General features: G+C 40.5%; 1 protein-coding gene across 1 annotated transcript in view; it reads right to left on the bottom strand.

Moving 5' to 3' along the window:
- Positions 1 to 7,511: 7,511 nt before the first annotated feature.
- SYNDIG1 (synapse differentiation inducing 1) overlaps positions 7,512 to 21,810 on the bottom strand; it is a 394,531-nt gene continuing 380,232 nt past the window's right edge. Inside the window, exon 4 of the mRNA XM_036245078.1 lies at positions 7,512 to 7,557. Within this exon, the coding sequence (XP_036100971.1) occupies positions 7,552 to 7,557 (6 nt within the window). The 3' untranslated portion in view covers positions 7,512 to 7,551. The remainder of the gene's footprint in view (positions 7,558 to 21,810) is intronic.

Here is a 21,810-nt window from a genome sequence, read left to right as displayed (position 1 = left end):
TTGTTTTTCTGGTCTTCATGTCATTTATTTCTGCTCTGATCTTTACTATTTCCTTTCTTCTACTTGCTCTGGGGTTTTCTTTTTGTTTTCCTTTTTGTTTTTTAAGTTGTGAAGTTAGATAGTCTATTAGAAATTTTTCTTGCTACTTGAGGTAGGCCTGCAGTGCTATAAACTACTCTCTCAGAACTGTTTTTGCTGCATCTCATTAATTTTGTGTTGTTGTGTGTTCATTTTTATTGGTTTTCAGGAAGTTTTTAATTTTTCTTTGATCTCCATGGTAACCCATTCATTGTTTCATTGTTTAATAACATGCTATTCAGCCTCCATGTTTTCAAATGTCTTTGCATGTTCTTGTTGCAATTGATTTTTAGTTTTATGCCATTGTTATCTTAGAAGATGCTTGATATAATTTCAATCTTCTTGAATTTGTAGAGACTTAGTTTGTTCCCTAACATGTGTTTTATCTTTGAGAATATTTTATTTACACTTGAGAAGAATGTGAATTCTGCAGTTTTGTGGTGTAATTCTCTGTTGATAGCTATTAAATCCATTTGATGTAGCTCTTCATTTAGAGTCATTGTTTTCTCATTAATTTTTTGTCTAGAAGATCTATCCAGTGATGTCAGTGGGGTACTGAAGTCCTCTTCTGTGATTGTATTATTATTGATTTTTTTCTTTGAAGTCCTCCAAAATATTTTTAATATATATTTGTGCTCCTATATTCGGTGCATATATGTGTACCAAGATTATATCTTCCTGTTGGATAGATCTTTTCTATATTATGTAGTGACCTTCTTTGTCTTTTGTTATGGCCTCATTTTGAAATCTAATTCATCAGACATGAGTATTGCTACCTCAGCTTTCTTTTGCTTTCTGTTTGCTTGAAAGATCTTTTTCCATCCCTTCACTTTCACTGTATGTGAGTCTTTTGTTTTCGGGTGTGTCTTGTAAACAGCATATATATGAGTCATGCTTTTTATTCCTGTGTTACTCTGTGTCTTTTTATCAGAGCATTCAGTCCATTCACATTTAAGGTGATAATTGACATGTACGTATTTATTGCCATTTTTGATTAGTGTGGTTATATTTTTCTTTCTATTTCTTCTACTAATTACAGTAGTCCTTTTAGCATATCTTGCAGTGCTGGTTTGGTGTTAATATATTCCCTTAGCCTTTTTGTGGTTGGAAAGCTCTTTATTTCACCTTTCCTTTTGAATGATAGCCTTGCTGGTTAGAGTAGTCTTGAATTCAGATCTTTGGTTTTCATGACCTTGATTACTACTTGCCACTCCCTTCTGGCCTGTAGTGTTTCTGTTGAGAAGTCAACTGAGAGACTTATGGGATTTCCTTTGTAGGTAACCTGTTGCTTATCTCTTGCTGCCTTTAGGACTTTCTCTTTTTGTTTAATTTTTGGCATTTTAATTATTATGAGTCTTGGTGTGGGCCTATTTGGATTCTTTTTACTAAGGGCTCTCTGTGTTTCTTGAACTTGAATGCCTTCTTTTTTTTTTTTTTTTTTTTTTTTAGCAAGTTAGGAAAGTTTTCTGTCACTGTTTTTTCAAATATATTCTCTAAACCTTGCCCATTTTCTTCTTTTATGGAGACTTCTATTTTGAGAATGTTATTACGTTTCCAGTTGTCCCACAGTTTTCTTAAGCTGTCTTACTGTTTTTTAATTTCTTTTTTTCTTTTGGTTTTCTGCTTGGTTGATTTTTTAACCCTGTTTTCTAATTCTGTGATCCTCCACTTCCTCTACTTTGCTGGTTAGTCCTTCCAACATGTTCTATATTTCTGCTATGTCATTCTTTATTTCTACTGAATTGGTTTTCAGTGTTTCTATATCTTTACCCATGGTGCTGATGTCCTTACACATGCTGTTGAGCTTCCTCAAGATCATGGCTCTGAACTCTACCTCTGATAATTCTCTTAGCTGCATTTCATTGATCTCATCTTTGATATAGTTCTCTTGTTCTTTCATTTGGGATCTGTTTCTTTGTTTCACTATTTTGGCTATAGCAGGGAGGTTTGAGCCTGCCAATTTTTTTCTGTGGGTGTTGGTGTTCTGCTATTTGTGGCTCCCTGTACTGGGTTTGGATGAGCCTGGGTGGAGCCACGTTAAACACCACTCTCCAGTCTTACTTTTCTGGGTAGATTTGCAAGCCCAGGAAAGGTTTCGTATCCTCTAGCTTTTTCCTGGAGGCTAGTAGTCTCAGTTACTCAGTGCCTCGGAATGTAGCCTGGTGTGTGCATAAGAGGATTTCTAGAGGGTGTATAGATTTTGGTTATTAATGAGCCTCAATTTGCATTTCGTTGCCTCACATGGGAAAGGCTGAATTCCCCAGGTGGTGGGGACTGCTGCTTTTTCCTACTGCTCGGGGAAGGAGCACACTGGCCATTGTCATTTGTGGCCTCAACTCAGCAAAAACTCTGAGTGCCCTCCAAAGCTCGGGTGTTCCCATAGGGTTCCAGCCCAGTGTTCCTTCCCTCTGCCTTATCCCCCAGGTGAGTGGCTGTGGCCATTTTAGCTCTCTGTCCCAGCTCTCTGTGCTGTGGAGCACGCTTGTTCTTTATTTCCCAAGGGTTCTTCTCACAGCTAATACTGCTGCTGTTCCTGGGCTCCCAGCTCACCACCTTTTCATGCCTCCGCAGATCCTGCCCTGCTGCTTTTCTGTTGCTTTTTTCCCCAAGGATTTGTCTTTATTTTAGTTGTAATTCTCATTTGGTCCTGGGGGATCATCTGCCTAGCTTCTATTCACTCTGTTTTCATTTTCACATCCTCTATGCCTATTTTGTGTGCAGCTGGGTCACACAAGCCTTTCTGGTACCTCTGCACCTTGCATGTCCCTGGGTATCTGGATTGCACAGTTCTTTTGGGAACCTATGCCTATGCTATGGGCTGCTGGGTTGCACAGGCCTCTCTGGTGCTTTAGCACCCCACAGGTCCCTCGAGTACCTGGATGGCACAGTTTCTGCTGGGTATCACATGTCTCTATGGTGCTTCAGCACTCCTCAGGCTTTGTGGGTAACTAGATTGCACAGTCCCTGCTGGGTTGCACAGTCCTCTGTTGTGCTTCAGCATGCCACAGGTCCCATGCTAATTGAATGGCACAGTCCCTGCTGGGTTGCACAGATTTGTCTGGTGTTTCAGCACCTTGAAGTTTCCTCAGGAAACTAGATCGCACAGTCCCTGCTGGATTGCACAGGGTCTCTGGTGTCCCCGCATTCTGCAGTTCCAGCAGGTGGGCAGCTGGATTGCACCAGTCTCTCTTGGGCTCTGTCTTCCCATGGCTCTTGTGGGCTACTGGACCGTACAGGCCTCTTTGGAGACCTAGGTTTTGTAGCTGGTGGCTGGGAAGTGCTGCTGCCCCATGGGGCTCAACTCCTGCTCAGCTTTTGCTGTAGTTTTTGGGGATGGGTCTCAGCTGCTGGTCTTTGCTTCTGTTGCCTGGGGATAGATATCTGCTCCCCATCCTTTGTTGCTGGGGGTATATCTCAACTCTGATTGTGGTGCTACTATGGGGAATTGTGCTGGGCTCTGGGCTGTCTGTGGCTTCTGTGACCAGTACTTTGGATCTCTACTACTGTGCACTGTTCTGTGTTGACACAGAGTGTCCACTGGTCCAATGGTGCCAGGTGTGCTGGTGGGTTCAGATTGCTGGGCCCAATCCGCTCTCACTAGAGAAGACCTGGATCTTCCAAAATGGTGAGACCTTTCCGTGATGCAGGGATAAGCACCTGGTAGGGCTGATTACCTTTGTAGCTTTCTGCTCCCATCCACAACACAGGAACTTTTTGCTCCGTGTCTTATCCACAGAGTTTTGTCATCCACCTTCACATCCACTCACACTCTGTCATACACTCACTCACTCTCTCACACACTCACCCTCCCTCCTGAAACCAATTCTTGAATTGTCGCCTATTTCTTTCTTGTTCCTCAATATTTTTTTCTAACTAGTAATTAACTTTCTTGAATAATCCTCTAATTATTTGCATAAAAACAACATTTTTCTCCCATTACAACACATAATTTTTTCTTAAGAAATAAGAGGTCTAATACTCTCCTGTTCTGTAGGACCATTTTGGATAAGGAGTTTACTTGGTTCTCTAAGTGGAAAATGGAGTTTTCTAAGTGGGTGAGATCTGTATCTATTTGGAGGCTGAGATCCCTTAGATTCTGGTAATTCTTGATTAGGGTAGTAGTGTCCACAGCTGCAGATAATTGAGGTTGGTCAGCCTTTTAAAATTTATATGTGGATCCCTATTTCTTAGCCTGAAATAGTAGGTCTGGTTTCAAAACTCCAAGAGGTTAAAAAATATTTATTAGCATTTAGACAACTGGGAATAATCTTGCTGCCTCCTGGGCAAATATGAATTTCTACCCCTCGTAATCCCCATTCTGCAGCAGATGTTCCACTGCCCCATGTTGGGGTGTCTTATAGTTGAGGGCTAACCCCTCCATATGTGACCCAGACATCAGGGACCTTTGTGACCCTAATAGTCCCCATCAAGTGGTCACAAAGTTCAAAGTTGAAAACAGTTTTTTTTTTTTTTTTTATTCCCTTTGCAGTAACATTTCTTAAGACCTTCCCCAATATTCCATTTCTAAGTTCTTATTTCCACTGGGGTCCAGGTCTATAAGCGTTCCCCTGAACAGTCATGACCAGAGAAATTAAGGTCCTGATGAATGTAAGAGTCTTATCTTCAGGGGTCCTGAATCTCTTCTGCTGTTCACATTGTCTTTTCTGTCCTCAGCCAAGAGTGGTGTAACCAGGTTAAAATGCCATTAACCTTTATTGCTGTTGGGGTGGTCAGCATGACAGTGTGTGGTTGCTTCCGAGCTGAAGTTATTCCCTGGGTGATGAACTTCTTTACCCACACTGAGTCCCCAGGCTGAAAAGGATGAACAGGGTCTGAGATAGGTACAGGCAAGGCATCATGGACATGCTTATGGACAGCCTTCTGAATGAACCACAGGGCCTGAAAGAACTTGAGTAAGAAGCAATTGTGAATTTCAGCTTTCAATTCTTCTCTGAGCTGGGGAAGAATGGGATGAGGTCTGTCATATATAATTTCATAAGGGGAGAATCCCTCCTAGTATGGGGTACATCTTGCTCGTAAGAGGGCAAAGGGGAGCAGAGTGATCCAGTTTTCACCTGTTTCTAAAGTAAATTTGGTTAAGGTTTCCTTTAAGGTTCTGTTCATGCTCTCTATCTGCCTTGAGTGTTGGGGTTGGTAGGCATAATGGAGTTTCCAATTATTATTTAGGACCTTGGCTATGTCCTGTGATATTCTTGCTACAAAGATGGGGCCATTGTCTGACCCTAGGGTCAAAGGTAACCCAAATCTAGGCATGGTTTCTTAGAGTAATTTTTTAAGTACAATGGTGGCTATCTCTGTTTTAGTAGGTTAAGTCTCAACCCACCCAGAGAAAGTGTCTAAGTAAACCAGGAGGTATTATATCCTGATGCTGGGGGCTTAATGTCTATAAAATCTACTTGCCAATGTTCCCTTGGGAAGGTTCCCTGAGGCCAAATTCCAAGGAGAGCTTTTCTACCCTGATTAGCATTAACTTGGGCACAGGTTGTGCACCTGGAAACAGTGTTATCTATAATATTGTCTAAATTGTGTATGAAGTATCTGCCTCTAGGAGTTCAGTAAGCTTGATGTAGCCTAAATGAGTGGTTTGGTACAGCTGATTAACTAAAGTTCTCCATAGAGCCTCTGGTACCAACAACCTTTAATCAGGCAGTGTCCACCATCCATTGATTTCCTTCATGGCTTGTTTTTGCTTGGCTAAGTCATTTTCTGACCCAGTGTAAGTAGGAGTTGAAGGCAAACTTGGGTTTGGCATCGCAATTAATATATGGAGAGGCCCCACTGGTTTTAGGCTGACTTTTGAGCTTTCTGATCTGCAGCACTATTTTCCTGTGTCTCTATGGAGTTCCCTCTTTGATGTCCTTTACAATGTAATATAGCTACAGCTTTTGGTAACAAAATTGCATCTAATAAGGCAAGAATTTCTACTTTATTTTTAATATCTTTTCCAGCTGAGGTCAGAAGTCTTTGTTCCTGATAAATGGCACTATGTACATGTATTGTGGCAAAGGCATACCTACTATCTGTATAGATAGTTACTGATTTATTTAGTCCCCCATGTAGGGCCTGGATCAGGGCTATAAGTTCAGCCCATGAGGCTGAAGTTCCCCTACTCAATGACTTGGACCAAATAACATGGTCTAGAGTTACTAGTGATGCCCCAACATACCTAATTTCTTCTTGAATATAGCTGCTCATTTCTGTGAACAATAACTCATCTGATGATGGCAGTGGGATATCCTTGAGGTCTGGGTTGGCAGTCCGCACTGTGTCAATTACTTCCAGGCAGTCATGTAGAGATTTATTTGAGTCATCAATGAGGAGCAGGCTGGCAGGATTGATGGTCAATATTTTATGAAATTTGAGGTGGGGTTGATCCAGGAGCTCCTGGAGCTGGGTGACTAGAGTGTTTGACATACAGCACTCTGGAGCACTCCAGAGGAGAGCTTCAACCACATGGGGTGCAGTTAAATCTAACTCTTGCCCTAGAGTTAACTTGTCTGCTTCCTTTACTAGGAGTGCAGTAGCTGCTATTGCTCTGAGGCAGGCAGACCGTTTGGTTGCTACAGGATCTAGTCTTTTTGGATAAGTAGGCTACTGGTCTCTTCCAGGGTCCCAGATTTTCAGTGAGGACTCCCTTTGCAATGGCTCTTGCCTCACTTATGTATAAATGGAAGGGTTTTGTTATATTTGGTAGGGCAAGAGCAGGTGCTAAAATTAAGGTCCTTTTTAAAGTCTTGAAGGCTTTCTGTTCTGTCTCAGTCCAAGTTATAAGTACTGCCCCTTATATACAGAGGCTTAGCAATGGCTGCAAATCCTGGGATCCATAGGAGGCAGTGTCATACTGCCCTCAGAATTTCCTGGACTTGTTTCTTGGTTTTTGGGGCCAGGATCTGCAAGATTGCCTCTATGCGGCTAGAGGAGAGAGTCTGTTGGTCCTTGATGATCTTATATCCCATGTATTGAACTTTTAAGAAACATAATTGAGATTTTTTGGCTGAGATCCAGTACCCTAATGTCTGTAGGGTGCCCAGGAGGTGCTCAGTACCTTTTTGGCAACTCTCCTTGTCTTTTGCCACTAGGAGAAGGTCATCTACATATTGGAGTAGGATACATTTAGGGTGCTTTTGTTTAAAGGCCTGTAAGTCAGAACTGGGCCTCATCAAATAGAGTAGTGGAGTTCTTAAAGCCTTGGGGGTAGTCTTAACCAGGTTAACTGTCCCAAAAATCCTTCCTCAGAATCTATCCACTCACATGCAAAAATAGGCTGGCTAACTAAGGCTAAAGGGATGCTAAAGAAGGCATCCTTTAAATCCAGAACTGTATAGAATAGGTGTCCTGGTGGAAGAAGGCTCAATAGAGTATAGAGGTTTGGGACCGTCAGGTGTATGGTCTTGATCCATTTTTTTACTTACCTCAAATCTTGCACTGGCCTAAAGTCTTTGGTGCCAGGTTTCAAAACTGGAAAAAAGGGTGTATTCCACAATTATTGACAGGGAACCAGAATTGCAGCCTTCTGCAGCCTATGAATATGAGGGGCAATGCCCTTCTTTACTTTGTGGCTCATGGGTTATTGTCTTACCCTAACCAGAGTCACCGTGGCAGGCAGTTGAATTGCAATTGGTGGTTGGTGGCTAGCTAGTCTGGGAGAGTTTCTTTCAGTCCAGACAGAAGGAAAGAGATATTGTAATTCCTTCATGTAAGCCAATATTTCAGGGTCTGTTTTTGGCGGTCCTGAGGTTTCTTCCTATAAAAGATATTTCTCTGACAAAGGGCAGGTTACAAGTATTTTTGAAGGGTAAAATGAGAGTTGGTCTTGATGTTTCAGGTTTACAGTAAGGTGTGCTTCTTCTCCAACAAATGATATTGTAGCCTGTATACTTTCAGAGGAGATCACACCTCAACAGACAATACACAAATTCAGGCATAACTAAGAAGGAGTGTGTAACAGTGCCTTTTCTAAGATTTACAGTTCTGGTAGTAGGATAGAGGGCAGTCTGACCTGTCACTCCTTGAACTGAAGTCTTCTTAGTTGTTAGTGGACCCAGAGGCTCAGTTAGGACTGAATGTGTAGCCCCTGTATCTATTAAGACATTAACTGATTTGCCCCCTACCTGTGCAATAATCCTGGGCTGTCAGAGGCTGAGTTTAAATGAGCCTTGGCCCTGTCATTCCTCTAAGTTAAGGATGGCTGGGGTGTGTATATTTCTCTCATTTTTCCTATCTGGTTGATTTGGACATTTTTATTTCCAATGTCCCTCTTTCTTGCAATAAGTACATTGATTCTTTCCCAATTGGGGCTGAGGTCTGCCGTCCCAACGTATTCTTGTGTTTGTCCTCCTATGGTAATCTTTTCTCATGGTCCCTGTTTACCTTAAAGCTGCTACTAACACCTTGGCTATTCTTTTGTCTTGTTTTTCCCCAGGGTGTTTCTATTGTTACATACTTTCTGAGCTATCTCAACCAGTTGAGAGTGGTTCATTTCTTTGAAACCTTCTAGTTTCTGGAGGTTTTTCCTAATATCTTGGGCTGACTGAGTAACAAAGGCCATATTTACTGCCTGCTGGATTTTCTGGAGTATCCAGGTCTATTGGAATGTACACTTGGTACACTTGACAAAGTCACTCTAAGTAGGAGATTCCTGCAGGCCTTGAATTACTTCTGATACATTGAATAAATTAGTAGGCTCTCTAGCAGCCACCTTTAGTCCCTTCAATAAGTACCAGTGAAAAGTGTCCAGTGAATTTTTTTCTGCAGTGGTATCGGGGTTCCAATTGGGCCTGAGGGTAGGAAATATGCCATCAATTTCATGTCTATTTTTCTCTAAGGATTCCCCACCCACTGGGGCCCAAAACCACCTTTTTGGCCTCTAGTTTAATTCTATCCCTCTCTCTGAGGCAAAGTGGGTTGCCAAGAGCTGCTGGCAGTCACCTCAATTTGGCCTGTGAGTGTAAAAGATTGTTTCTAGGAGGCTGATGAGGACCTGCAGCTTTTCTGAGATGGGGATGGGGTCTACACTCTCTAGTTATAAAGATCACTTGTGGAGAATAGAACATAGACCATAAATGGTCACCCCTGCTAGATTCCTACCTGCTGGGGGATCTTCCCTCAGAGGCAAGATGGCCTTCCCCACAGAAGCCCCCTCTGCTTCCTACACTATGGGGTTGTGAGAATGGAGCCCTTTCCCCCCTTGTCTCCATCTGCCATACCCAGGCACCTTTTCTCTGACCCAGAGTTGCCAAAAGAGTGCAGGAAAGGGAAGCAACATCCTAGTATGTGTGTTTATGTGGGGCAGAGTGTTTTTCAACTCTCTCCAAGAACACCTAGCTCCCATGCCCAGGATCACTATCTTCAACTCCCCAAAGTTAAAAGCCCCACAAAAAACTTGTGTTACTCAGGTGGGCCTGAGGGAACAGAATTTGCCAGAATTGAACCACCCTAACATCTTAGGGGAATTCCAGGAGAGAAGAGGTTGTGCCATGTCTGGCCCTCTTCCTCTCACCCAGAAAGACTAGTCACCCCAACAGAACTTACCTCCAGAGGCTTTTTTTCCAAGTCTCCTAAAACCTTTTGGGGACATTTTGGCATCTTTGGGCTGTTCACTGGAAATCTAAGTAGGATCTTCGTGACCCTAAAATGTCTCAGGTAGTGCCTCCCCTAAAGACCTCTAGGTGTTCATTGGCCAAACCAGGAGAGGTCACCCATCATGTGTCTAGCCCCTCATGTCACAAAGCACCAAGGATCTCGCTGGGGCCTCCAAATGTTATAGCGTGCCAGCGAGACAATCAGAGATGCACAGTTGAATTGTAAATAAAAGGAGCACTTTATTCACCGGTGGGCTGCAGGGGCAGACATTACCCAAATTGGCAATCCTGAACATTCTTACTAGTTTGCTTTTAAAGACAGAAGTCACATTTCCTTTTGCTTCCTCCTCAGGGAACCTGTACAATAGTGGGTACAAAGGCAATTATTACAGAAGCCAAGATAAGCATTAATCACTGCGCTTATGATTTTCAGTTCCTGATACTCAGAAACTACAAGATACATCCCATTATGTAGGTCAACCATAACTTTAGGCAAAGTTCTTTTACTTCTAGGGGTAATCAACCTATTATTGAAAAAATATCAAGGAAGGTCTACTGCCGATAAAAATGGAGTTGCTTATTTGCCTTAGCTAAGGGGCCTAGCTCAACAGAAATACATTTTGTTTTATTTTTTACAGGACAAGGATTGAAATTGAGTTATTCTAATGATGGTTATTTTTGAATGGGTAAAAAAATGTTTGTGTAAATTATAGAAGGTTGTAAAAATTCATGAAAGTTTTAAGTCTGTAGAGAAACCAAAGTCAGGTTTCAGTTCCCTACCTCTACTTAATTTTTCTCTGATGGACCTAGAATTGCTTTTATTATGCTTTCTCTCACACTCATCAATGTGGGGGTTATCTGCGTGCCAGCTGTGGAGCAAGTCCTTCCTCAAGATTCATCAATGTTGAGATAAAAGGTAAACCTGACCTCTGGACATGGAGTCACCTACCCCCATAACCATCCCCAGGTTATACCTGGTGACATGGTCCAGTGAGTCAAGACCTACCTGATCACCCCTGATGTTGGAAGAAACCACTTTTCTCCTGCTTGTTTGACCAGTGTAGAGTTGAGTCCCCTGCCCAAGTGGGATAAATCCATGCCCAGGGCATCTGTCTAATGTCCTGGTCATTGGTAAGTCCACCTTCAGAGCACAGGGTAACACATCTGTGGTTTAAACCACCTTCATTATTAAATCTTTTGTCTGAGCTGGGTAAATCCATCCTCAGAGCATCTAATGCCTTGATCATTGGCAAAGCCACCCTCAGGACACTGGTTAAACACATCCACAGGCTACTCATATCTGAAACAGTTATTACATTAATTTGGACAGCCTCACTCTTATATTGCATCTTAGGTCACTGGAGTTTCTGTATTTTCAGTGAGCCAAAGCAGCCCCACCAAATCTCACTTCTTTTCTATATTACTTTTAGGGAGCTGAAGCAGCCCCCAGGCAGGCTCTCTTCTATTGCTTAATTTCTTAATTTCCACTACTCATTCACAGCACATGATACTTTCATTGAGAGTCTTAACAGATCTTCTTGCTTAGTAATTAATACCTTCTATCCTTTTTCCAGCTTTCTTAAAAGTTATCTAAATCAAATAAGAAAAAAATCTTTTTAAAAAAATTATTTATATTAATTTGTTTTTGTTACAGATGTTTCTCCTTATCCCGCCATTGACACCCACCTCCCTATCCCCAGCTTTGTTTCTGTGTCCATTAGTTATGCATACATGCATATATGGTCTGTGATTTATCTCTCCCCACCCCCCAAGTCCCCTCTTCTGAGGTTTGTCAGTCTGTACCCTACCTCTTTGTCTCAGGGTCAATTTTGTTCATCAGTTTGTTTAGTTAATTATATTCCAAAAATAAGTGAGAAAAAAATCTTGCATATTTACAAAAATTAGTAATTCAGATTATGTGCATAGTCATTTATGTGATGCATGTTTCTCTGTGTTATATATGGTGTATTTTCTGCCTCTGGATGGCATTACTAACAAATTATATTTTATTGGTCTAAAGAGATAAAATACTTATGTAGGTTAAACAAGACCCTGTGGTCTACACAAAATTTTTGATAGTAAAACCAGTTTAAGTTTGATTTCTGCTTTGTACCATTATTACCATACAATATGTGTTTGTTTTATCTAAATTTACAAAGAGTTTATGCCATGATCTTTTGGTTAAGTATATTTGACAATCTTCCCAAAGTTTAAATATTAGTAGACTCTTTTAACTGAGAAATGACTTTGAGTTATAACTATGGGCCCTGGAATACCTCAAATATTTATTCTCTCTCCTTATAAAAAATTTAAAACAAATCAGTCCTATGAAAGACACTTGAGATTACATGGGAAGCTTTTCTAAATAAAAATTAATAATAATAATAACTATGTTCTATTTGTATACATATATTTTTATTAAAATGCATGTTCTAAAATTTTTATCCTGCTCTAGGAAAAAAACTTACAAATATTCAAAGCCAAGGTCAAACAGGAAACTCAAAGGTAGCAGGTGTCATAAGTGACACCAAACAAGCCAAAATTGATGGTTTCCTATGAGGGCATCTGGCAGTGTACTCTAGATGTTTGTGACACATGCATTGGGATATTTATGAATTGTTTTTAGTGCTCAATATACACTTCAAATGAGCCATGTGCAGTGTTTTAAAGTCTTGCATATATTATTTGTTTTTTATATATATTGAAATTGTGTATTGAATCTGAAAATGTGACCTTTATATTGTTCTTTTATGTCATTTTATAATAACTATTATTTACCAAGATATTGTTATCTTGAATATTATATCTTACCAAAAAACATAGGTCTGTATCAATTGAATTATAATTAAGTCTACAACTATGTCATTTTAAATTTCATCATTCATAGGCAGTCATTGTTTTACTGTAATGCATTTGCAAATATGTTGCATCTTTGGAAATGTTTGTAAAAAGGACTCCTCTGATTTACTCTAGATTGCAGATTTCTGAACAGTTCACCTCTTTGAAATATAAAACTTTAAGAAATAACTTGATTCATGGAAAATCTTTTTGTTTTTTCAGATATAAGGAAGCTCATTTTTATTTTCCTAAAACAAGTTGGTAAACTATATCCTCAAGCAATATTGAATCATTTATATTTTTATTCCTACCTAATTCCTCCAAAATTTTGCAACTCTCAATGAGTAAGTATTATTTTCATAGAAATATATTTGCATAAATGCAGTAAGAATCGATTCTCTTTAAAATAGGAGAAACATCTTTAACAAAAATAAATTGATTAATTAAAAAATAAAATAGAACACATGAAACCAGGTTCCAGTTGTGATTTTAACTAAATTTCTGACCAAAATTTTATAATCAAGAGAGATATGACTAGACTTTGGATATTAGCAGAAAAGCTTTAAGGAACTGGAATTGATTCTCAAGACTGATAGAAGCTTATCAAAAGCCACTTGCAGGGGATGGCCTGATATCTTGCTTGGTACTCTTTCCAGGTATAGAACAAAGATTGCTTTCTTGAAAGATAGCAGACAAGGAATCTCAACACATTGGGGACCTCAAGGACTTGAAGACATGATCCAAATCTGCAGGTATTCCAGGCACAGCCTGACGGCAATTGTGACATGGGCTTCTACCCCGTGAGTAAATCCATAGAGTTCAATCTAAGGATTCGTTATGAATAACTGATATTCCAGCCAAGCAAATTTGAGAAAGCTTATCAATAGATAATTTTGGTTACTTTTATGCAAATAATCAGGTTAAATTAAAACCAGACCTAATGCAGTCTCTTTAATAAAAATTAGGGTGATTTTATAAAGAGAAACTGTGTTTTAATAAAAACCGCAATACCTGACTGTGAATATTGGATTCTAGCACAGTTGGTTGTCTTCAAAATTTAAAGTTTTGTTTTTATCTGTAGATTAAACTGGTTTCTGAATTCTTCCAGTTGTCATCAACCCTCCAAACTGTTTCATTTTTTAAATTTTGATTTCCCATCCTTTAATTTAGAATTTTAAAAAATGACTTATATGATGTCAACATATAAAATTCACTTGAGCATTTGATGCTTTCCAATTGTCATTGCTTGTTTTCATTCTAGCAAAAGAAACTTTAAGCCTTATAGACTGACAGTCTTATAAGTTTATAAACTGGTTTATAATTTGTTGTGATTCTTAATCTTCATTTTTCTCTTATTTTCATAGGCATACATAGATTTTTTTTTTTTTTTTTATGACTCCAACCAGGGCTGAGGACTGAGCCACAACTGAGGTACATGCCCTTGACTGGAATCAAACCCATGACTCATTGGTCCTTGGGCTGATGCTCCAACTGCTGAGCCAAACTTGCCAGGGCCAGAGAAACATTTATTAAACCCCAGTTGTGTGCCAGGCCCTGTGCTGTGCACCAGGGGCCTAGGGCCACCAACAGAGCCCCTGCCCTAGGCATACTTCTTATTAAATACCTAATTAATTATTTACACAATATTTGCCTCATTTTGGAAGCCTGTCTGTGCCCTTCTTCTTTTTTTTTTTTTTTATCCTCACCTGAGGATATATTTCCATTTTTTGTTCAGATAGAGTGGGGGAGAGAGAGAGAGAGAGAGAGAGAGAGAGAGAGACATTGACATGAAAGGGACACATCAAGTGGCTGCCTCCCACACAACCCAACCAGGGCTGGGGACAAACTGCAACTGAGGTATGTGCCCTTAGCAGGAACCAAACCTGGGTCTCTCTGGACCGTAGGCCAATGCTCTAACTGCTGAGCCACACTGGCCAAGGCATGTGTCCTTCTTTTCTTTCTACAAAACCATATACAAACTATTATGGGCAAACAAATAGCCCTGACCATGTCCTATAGAACTTATCCCTACCCTTATTTCCCAATTTCTCAACACACTAACAGAACTTAGGAACAGCTGTACACCTACAACCAGCAGGAAGCAGCTACAGAAGAAAGAGAGCTCCACCCCAATTGAGAAGACAAACCAGGTGCAGATAACCCCATTAGGCAGTGCAGAGACTCCACCCCTGGCTTTTGTAATTCCTGTACATCAGCCAACCACCTAAAATACAGTGAAACTAAAAGGCCCCAAATGCCCAGAGGCACATCATGTATAAAAGGTGGTTGAAACCTGGGCTCGGGCTTAGCCTTTGGACGTGACTCCACTGGGACAGCACTGGTGCACATTAAACTGTCCTTTTTTAATCCTCTGAGTGTGTGTAGCCTGTCCTTTCCCACTAACCAACTTTTTGCCACAACATTTTGTTGTATTGGCCAGGAAGTAAACTGCTGTGCTGGCCCCTTGAGCCACTGTTGTCAGAAGCCAGCAGGAAGAAACCACTAATTGTGGCCTCCCTCGATAGAAAAGAAGGTGCACTGCTGGTGATTTCAGTGGACCCCCGACCCTCTCCAGGACCAACTGTGTCAGCCACTGCTGTGCTTGAACAGACTGCAAGGAGGATAGAAAAGTCTGCCAGGACAATGGATCAGTAAGTGTCTCCAGGTACCCAGGACTGAGTTCAGGCCTGCCTCTACGGTGGAAGAGGAGCTTGATCACCTCCCAGGCAGCATAGACACTGCACATGATAGGGAATTTCTGGGTGAAAGTTTAAATTCTGTGTGATTGTGTGTGTGAGTGACCATGCTCCACAATGCCTGTCATGAAGCCTGTATGAGTCCCATCCTGTGCATCCATAGAGACCTCATACAGCTAAGGGCAGTATCAGTTCTTGGGAACATTTGTCTCCACCAGTAAACCTGAGCCAAGTCAGGGGCTCATACTAACCTGCCAATGCCAAGAGGTGCCTGAATCCACATGAGGGGAGTGGCCAGGCAGACAAAATGAGAGTGTACTCCTGTTTGTCTTTTGACACTGTTCACTGGGATGTTTGCTTAATCATCTTAGCTATAATTATGGGGGGATTTTCTCTAAACACACTGTTCTGGAATAGATAATAAAAAAAATTAACAAGGTGTTCTCAGGAGATTATGAGGTCAAATTGACCCTCCCCAAAATTGTGCACTCTCTGTGTGAGATTTTTGTGGCACAAAGTGCAAGAAAGACTTCATGGTGAATTAAGCAGCCACCTATATTACATGGGGATTTGGAAGAGGTCTTTCCACTGCCACCACCATACACTCTGCTACTTACAAATGGGGAACCTTACCTGCCTGACAGCCTACCTCCATCCATCTTACCCCCATAGCTGGCCAACGCATTGCCAGAGCCAGGCACCAGCTGGACATCTAGACATAAAAGCTGGGGCATGAGAAAACTTATCTGATGAGGAACCCTTCTGGGACCCAAATACAGAAGAAGAAAGAAACTGGCTAGTAAGATATCAACTGGCCTTCCTCCAAGAGGTGAAAGCAGGGGCCAAAAAACCCACAAACATGGCAAAGAGCTCTGAGGTCTTACAGAAACCAGATGAGAGTCTGGCTGACTTCTATGAGAGATTGTGCAAGGCCTTCAGAGTCTACACTTCATTTGGCCCCTGAAAACCAGTTCATGGTCAATGCTGCCTTTGTGGGACAGGCACAGACCAACATCAGATGAAAGCTTCAAAATTAGAGGTCTGGAAAGAATGCTACTGAATTACTGGAAATTGCCAATAAAGTCTTTATAAACCAAGAACAAGTGGCTAAAAAAGAGGTAGACTGTAAAATGGAATGGAAGGTGACTCTCCTAGCCACAGCCTTGGGGTGAACAGCTCCATCAGTGAAACTAAAACAGAAACAATGAGAAATTAAAGAACCAAGGAAAAAATGCCCCTAGGATAGGACCAATGTGACTACTGCAAGGAATCCAGACACTGCAAAAATGAGTGCCCCAACCACCAGCAAGGAAAACCAGGAAATTCTGCTCCACCCAGCTGCTACTAGCCAGAACCACTAGAGGCCAATCTGATTGGCCTGGCAGGAATAGAGTCTGAGTAGGGGAGACTGGGCTTTATCCAACCAGGCCCCCATCAGCCCATGGTCAAAATGAAGTTTGGGGGCCAAGCAGTAGAGTTTATGGTTAACACAGGGCTGAACACTCTGTGGTGACACAAAAGGTGGCAGCCCTCTCAGGGTGGGAAGTTACCATCATGGGGGCTACTGGAACCAAAGCCTGTAGACCATTTTGTGGCCCCTGGAAATGCCAGTTGGGAGGCCACCAGGTGGTTCATAAGTTTCTGTATCTCCAGACTGCCCAGTACTGCTGTTGGGCAGGGACTTCCTGGCAAAGATAGGTGCAGAAATAGCCTTTGTTCCAGATGGAATGGTACAACTGGGCCTAGGTGAGGAGGCCTGTTCCATGATAGTGTTCTTAGCAGTACTGTGACAAGAAGAATGGAAGTTGTATATCTCCCCACCTGATAAGCCAACAGTGGTCACAGAACTACAGGCTGAATTTCTATCAGTCTGTGCAGAAGAAACTCCCCACACCCCACGTCTGGCCAAAAAATCACACCCCAATCCTGATTAACCTGAAGCCTGGAGCTCAGCCTGTTAAAATATGCCAGTACATGGTTTTGTGGGAAGCATGTCTAGGGATCTAGATTTACCTAGACTAACAACTCAAGTGGGACTTTTAAAGTGATGCCAGTCCCTGTGGAATACCCCCCTGCTGCCTATAAAGAAACCTGGGACAAACTACTACCACCCAGTACAAGACTTAAGGACCATTAATAAAGCGGTCATCATGTTGCATTTGGCACCAATTAATTCACACACCCTATTAGGACTTATACCTTCTGAGGCAGGGTGGATCACATGCCTAGACTTAAAGGATGCCACAGTTTAGTACAGGTTGCTCAGTTCAACTGCACTTATACTTATGCCCCAACAAAGCATATCCCAAAGATTTCCCATAGAACATGTGTCCATAGAGAGGTTGAGTCTTGTTTCTTGTGCACACAGCAAGATTAGGTTTCTGCCTCAAGGTATGTTTTTATTTCTTCCTTGATCTCATTGTTATCCCATCCATTATTTAGTAACATGTTATTTTTACTTCATGTTTCTGTGTTTTTCAGTCTTATTCTTGTAATTGATTTGTAGTTTCAAATCATTGTGGTGGGAGAAGATGCTTGATATGATTTCAATCTTGAATTTATTGAGGCTTGTTTTGTATTATGACATGTGGTATCCTTTGGTATCCTTGAGACTCTTTCATATGAACTTGAAAGTATGTACATTGTGCTGCTTTGGGGTGAAATGCTCTGTAAATGTAAATTAAACCCACTTGGGCTACTGCCCCCTTTTTTATTAGAGAGAGAGAGAGAGACAAAAAGACACCAATGTGAGAGAGAAACATGAATAAAAGAATTGGTCACCTTTCATATATGTCCTGACCAGAGATTGAATCACAGCCCACGTGTGTACCCTGACAAGGAATTGAACCTGTGACATTCTGGTGCACAAGACCAACTGCGCCACTCTGGTTGGGCTATTGTTTATTTAAGACCACTGTTTCTTTGATTTTTGTCTGAAAATCTATCCATTGATGTCAGTAGGGAGTTAAAATCCCCTACTATGATTGTACTGCTGTTGATCTCTCCTTAATGTACATCAAGATTTCCTTTATATATTTAGGTGCTCCTATGTTGGGTGCATAAATGTTTACAAGGGGTATATCTTCTTGTTGGATTAATCTCTCTCTCTCTCTTTTTATTATGTAATGTCCTTTGTTTCTTATTACAATCTTTGTTCTAAAGTCTATTTTGTTTTATATAAGTATTGCTACCCCAGCTTTATTTTCATGAAATGTAATTTTTTATCTTTTTACTTTTATTCTATGTGTATCTTTCTTTTTGAGTTGGGTTACTATAGACAGCATATAAATGAGTCTTGTTTCCTTATCCATTTTTGCTATTCTATGTCTTTTGATTGGAGCATTTAATCAATTTACAATGAAGGTGATTATTGATAGGTACGTTTTTGTTGCCATTTTATTTTTTATAACTATGTTTCTTTTTTTTGGCCCATCCCTACCCCTTTTTAAAAAAGAACTCCCTTTAGTATTTCTTGTATCACAGCCTTGGCTGTAATTAACTCCTTTAGCTTTTTCTTCTCTTGGAAGCTCTTTATTTTACCTTCAGTTTTAAATGCCAGCCTTGCTGCACAGAGTATCCTTGGTTGTAAGCTCTTGCTTTTTTTTTTTTTTTTTTATCACTTTGAATATTTTTTGCCAAATCCTTTTGGCCTAAAATTTTTCTGTTAATAAATTAACTGAGAGTTGTATGTCTAGTTCTTTGTATGTAACTGTAATCCTCTTGATGCTTTTAAGATTCTCTCTTTGTCTTTAACCTTTACTATTTTGATTATAATATTTCTTGGTGTCAATCTTGTTGAGTGCATCTTTATTAGGACTCTCCCTGCTTTCTGGACAGGTATATTCTTTTCCTTTACAAGGTTAAGGAAGTTTTCAGTCATTTCTTCAATTAGGCTTTTGATTGCTTACTCTCTCTTTTCTTTTTCTGGTACCCATATAATGCAAATTTTGTTATGCTTGATGAGGTCTTTAGAGTTTTCTTATTTTTTAAAATTATTTTTGTTGTTCTGTTTGGGTGTTTTCTGTTATTCTGTTCTCTAAATTGCTGATTTGGTACTCTGCTTTATATAACCTACTATTGATTTCTCCTACTGTATTCATTATTTGAGATATCTTATTCTTTATTTATGACCTTTTTTATAGTTTCTATTTGTTTTATGCATACTATTACTTTGTATAAGTTTTTACTGAATTCATCCATTTTTCCACTATGCTCCTTAAGCGTCCTTATAATTATTCCTTTGAACTCTGCATCTGGTAGCTTGGATGCTTTTATTTTGAATACCTTTTTTTTTTGGAGATTTCTTTTGTTCTTTTATTTGAAGCATGTTTTGTTTGACTTTTTGTATTTGTCTCTGTGTATTAAGTAGGTCTGCTATGTCTCCCATATGTCAGTGGTTTAATCTTTCTGATCATTTGATGCAGGTGCTCTGGGAATGTCTTGTGTGTGGTTTATGTGTTGCAGTTGAGTTTTGTTGGCTGTTGACCTGTTTGTGAATGGAGATGAGTCTCATGCTGTCTGACTATAAAGAGTAACTATGGCAACAGCATATAAGCCACTGTGCAAGGACTACTCCCCGAAGTGGAGTTGGCCTCAGCAGGTTCTCATGTTTGCTGGGATTTCCTTTTGGGTGTGATGCTTGTGGGGCCAGTTAGGTTGTTCTCTGGTGTGGTGTGAATCCCACCACCAGTTTTGCTAGTTTTGGGTTCACTTGGAGGAACTCCAGTGCAGGTCAATGTAAGACACTACCTGTAACTGACTTTGGATTATCTATTTGGAGCTACCATGTGATCTGCAGTTTGTGAGTGCTTTTATGAGCCTGCAAGTGTATGAAAAGGTAAAAATGTGTACAAAGGTCAACTGTCACCAGGTACAAGCTTGGGGGCAGATCAGTAAAACGTCTAAGAAACCCAGAGTTCTGTCTCCATCTGTCAGCTGCTCTGCCACCCCCTGAGGCTTCCTGAACTTCCTTGAGAGCCTTCTGAACAAAGTCTCTAGGGTGGGCCTAGGCTGGTATCAGCCCACAAACTTTATATTTTTACTTACTTAATTAATTATTAGTACAGGAGTCCTACTTTTTCCTCCACTGACACCGTCCTCCCTACCTATCTTCACAGTATGGTTGTCTGTGTCCATTGGTTAAGCATATATGCATAGAAATTCTTTGGTTTATCTCTTCCTGCCCTCTCACAACACCTCCCTCTAAGGTTTGTCAGTCCATTCCCTACTTCCATGTCACTGAGTAAATTTTGTTCATCAGCTTATTTTGTTCATTATATTCCACAAATAACTGAGATTATGTGATATTTGTCTTTCTCTGATTGGCTTATTTTACTTAGCATTGTGACACCCAGGTCTCTCTTCATATCATTTCAAAGAGTAAGATTTCTTTCTTCCTTGTAGCTGCATAGTATTCCATTGTGTAAATGTATCACAGCTTTTTTATCCACTCATCTAGTGATGGACACTTGGGCTATTTCCAGATCTTAGCCAGTGTGTGTGTGTGTGTGTGTGTGTGTGTGTATTCCTGATTGGTGTTTCAGGCTTCTTAGAATATATTCCTAGAAGTGGAATCACTGGGTCAAATGGCAGTTCAATTTTTAATTTTTTCAGGAAACTACGTATTGCTTTCCATAGTGACTGCATCAGTCTGCATTCCTCAACAGCAGTGTGCTAGAGTCCCCTTTTCTCCACATCCTTGCCAGCACTCGTTATTTGATGATTTGTTGATGACAGCCATTCTAGCAGATGTGAGGTAATACCTCACACTCATTTTAATTTGCATCTCCCTGATGATTAGTGACATTGAGAATTTTTAAAATTTAATTAATATTTTTATTTTTGTTACAGATGTTTCTCCTTTATTTCTCCATTGACACTGATTCCCTCTGCCCCCTCCCTCCCCGCCCTGTCCTCAGCTTTGTTTTCCATGTCCATTGTTCATGCATACATGCATATAAGTTCTGTGGTTTATCTCTCTCCCACCACCCCTTCTTCTGGGGATTGTCAGACTGTACCCCACTTCCACATCTCTGGGAATACCCCATTTCTCAGACTGTTATGTTCACTATATTCCACAAATAAGTGAGATCATATGATACTTGCCTTTCTCTGTTTGGCTTGTTTTGATTAGGATGACACTTTCCAGGTCCCTCCACGTTGTCTCAAAGGATAAGAGACATTTATTTCTTACAGCTGCATAGTACTCCATTGTGTAAATGTACCACAGCTTTTTTATCCATTCATCTACTGATGGATATTTGGGCTGTTTCCAGATCTTAGCTATTGTAAATAGTGCTGCTACAAACATGGGGGTACATATATTCTTTCTGATTGGTGTTTCAGGCTTTTTAGGATATATTCATAGAAGTGGGATCACTGGGGCAAATGACAGTTCAATTTTTAATTTTTTGACGTAACACCATGTTTTTCATAGTGACTGCACCAGTCTGCATTCCCACCAGCAGTGTACCAGAGTCCCCTTTTCTCCACACTCTTGCCAACACTTGTTGTTTGATGATTTATTGATGGCAGCCATTCTGACAAGTGTGAGGTGATACCTCATTGTTGTTTTAATTTGCATCTCTCTGATGATT

The sequence above is a fragment of the Molossus molossus genome, unplaced genomic scaffold (assembly GCF_014108415.1).
Source record: "Molossus molossus isolate mMolMol1 unplaced genomic scaffold, mMolMol1.p scaffold_m16_p_6, whole genome shotgun sequence".
Taxonomy (NCBI): Eukaryota; Metazoa; Chordata; class Mammalia; order Chiroptera; family Molossidae; genus Molossus; species Molossus molossus.
The sequence above is the reverse complement of the archived record's forward strand: the minus strand, read 5'-3'. Positions and strand labels throughout refer to the sequence as shown.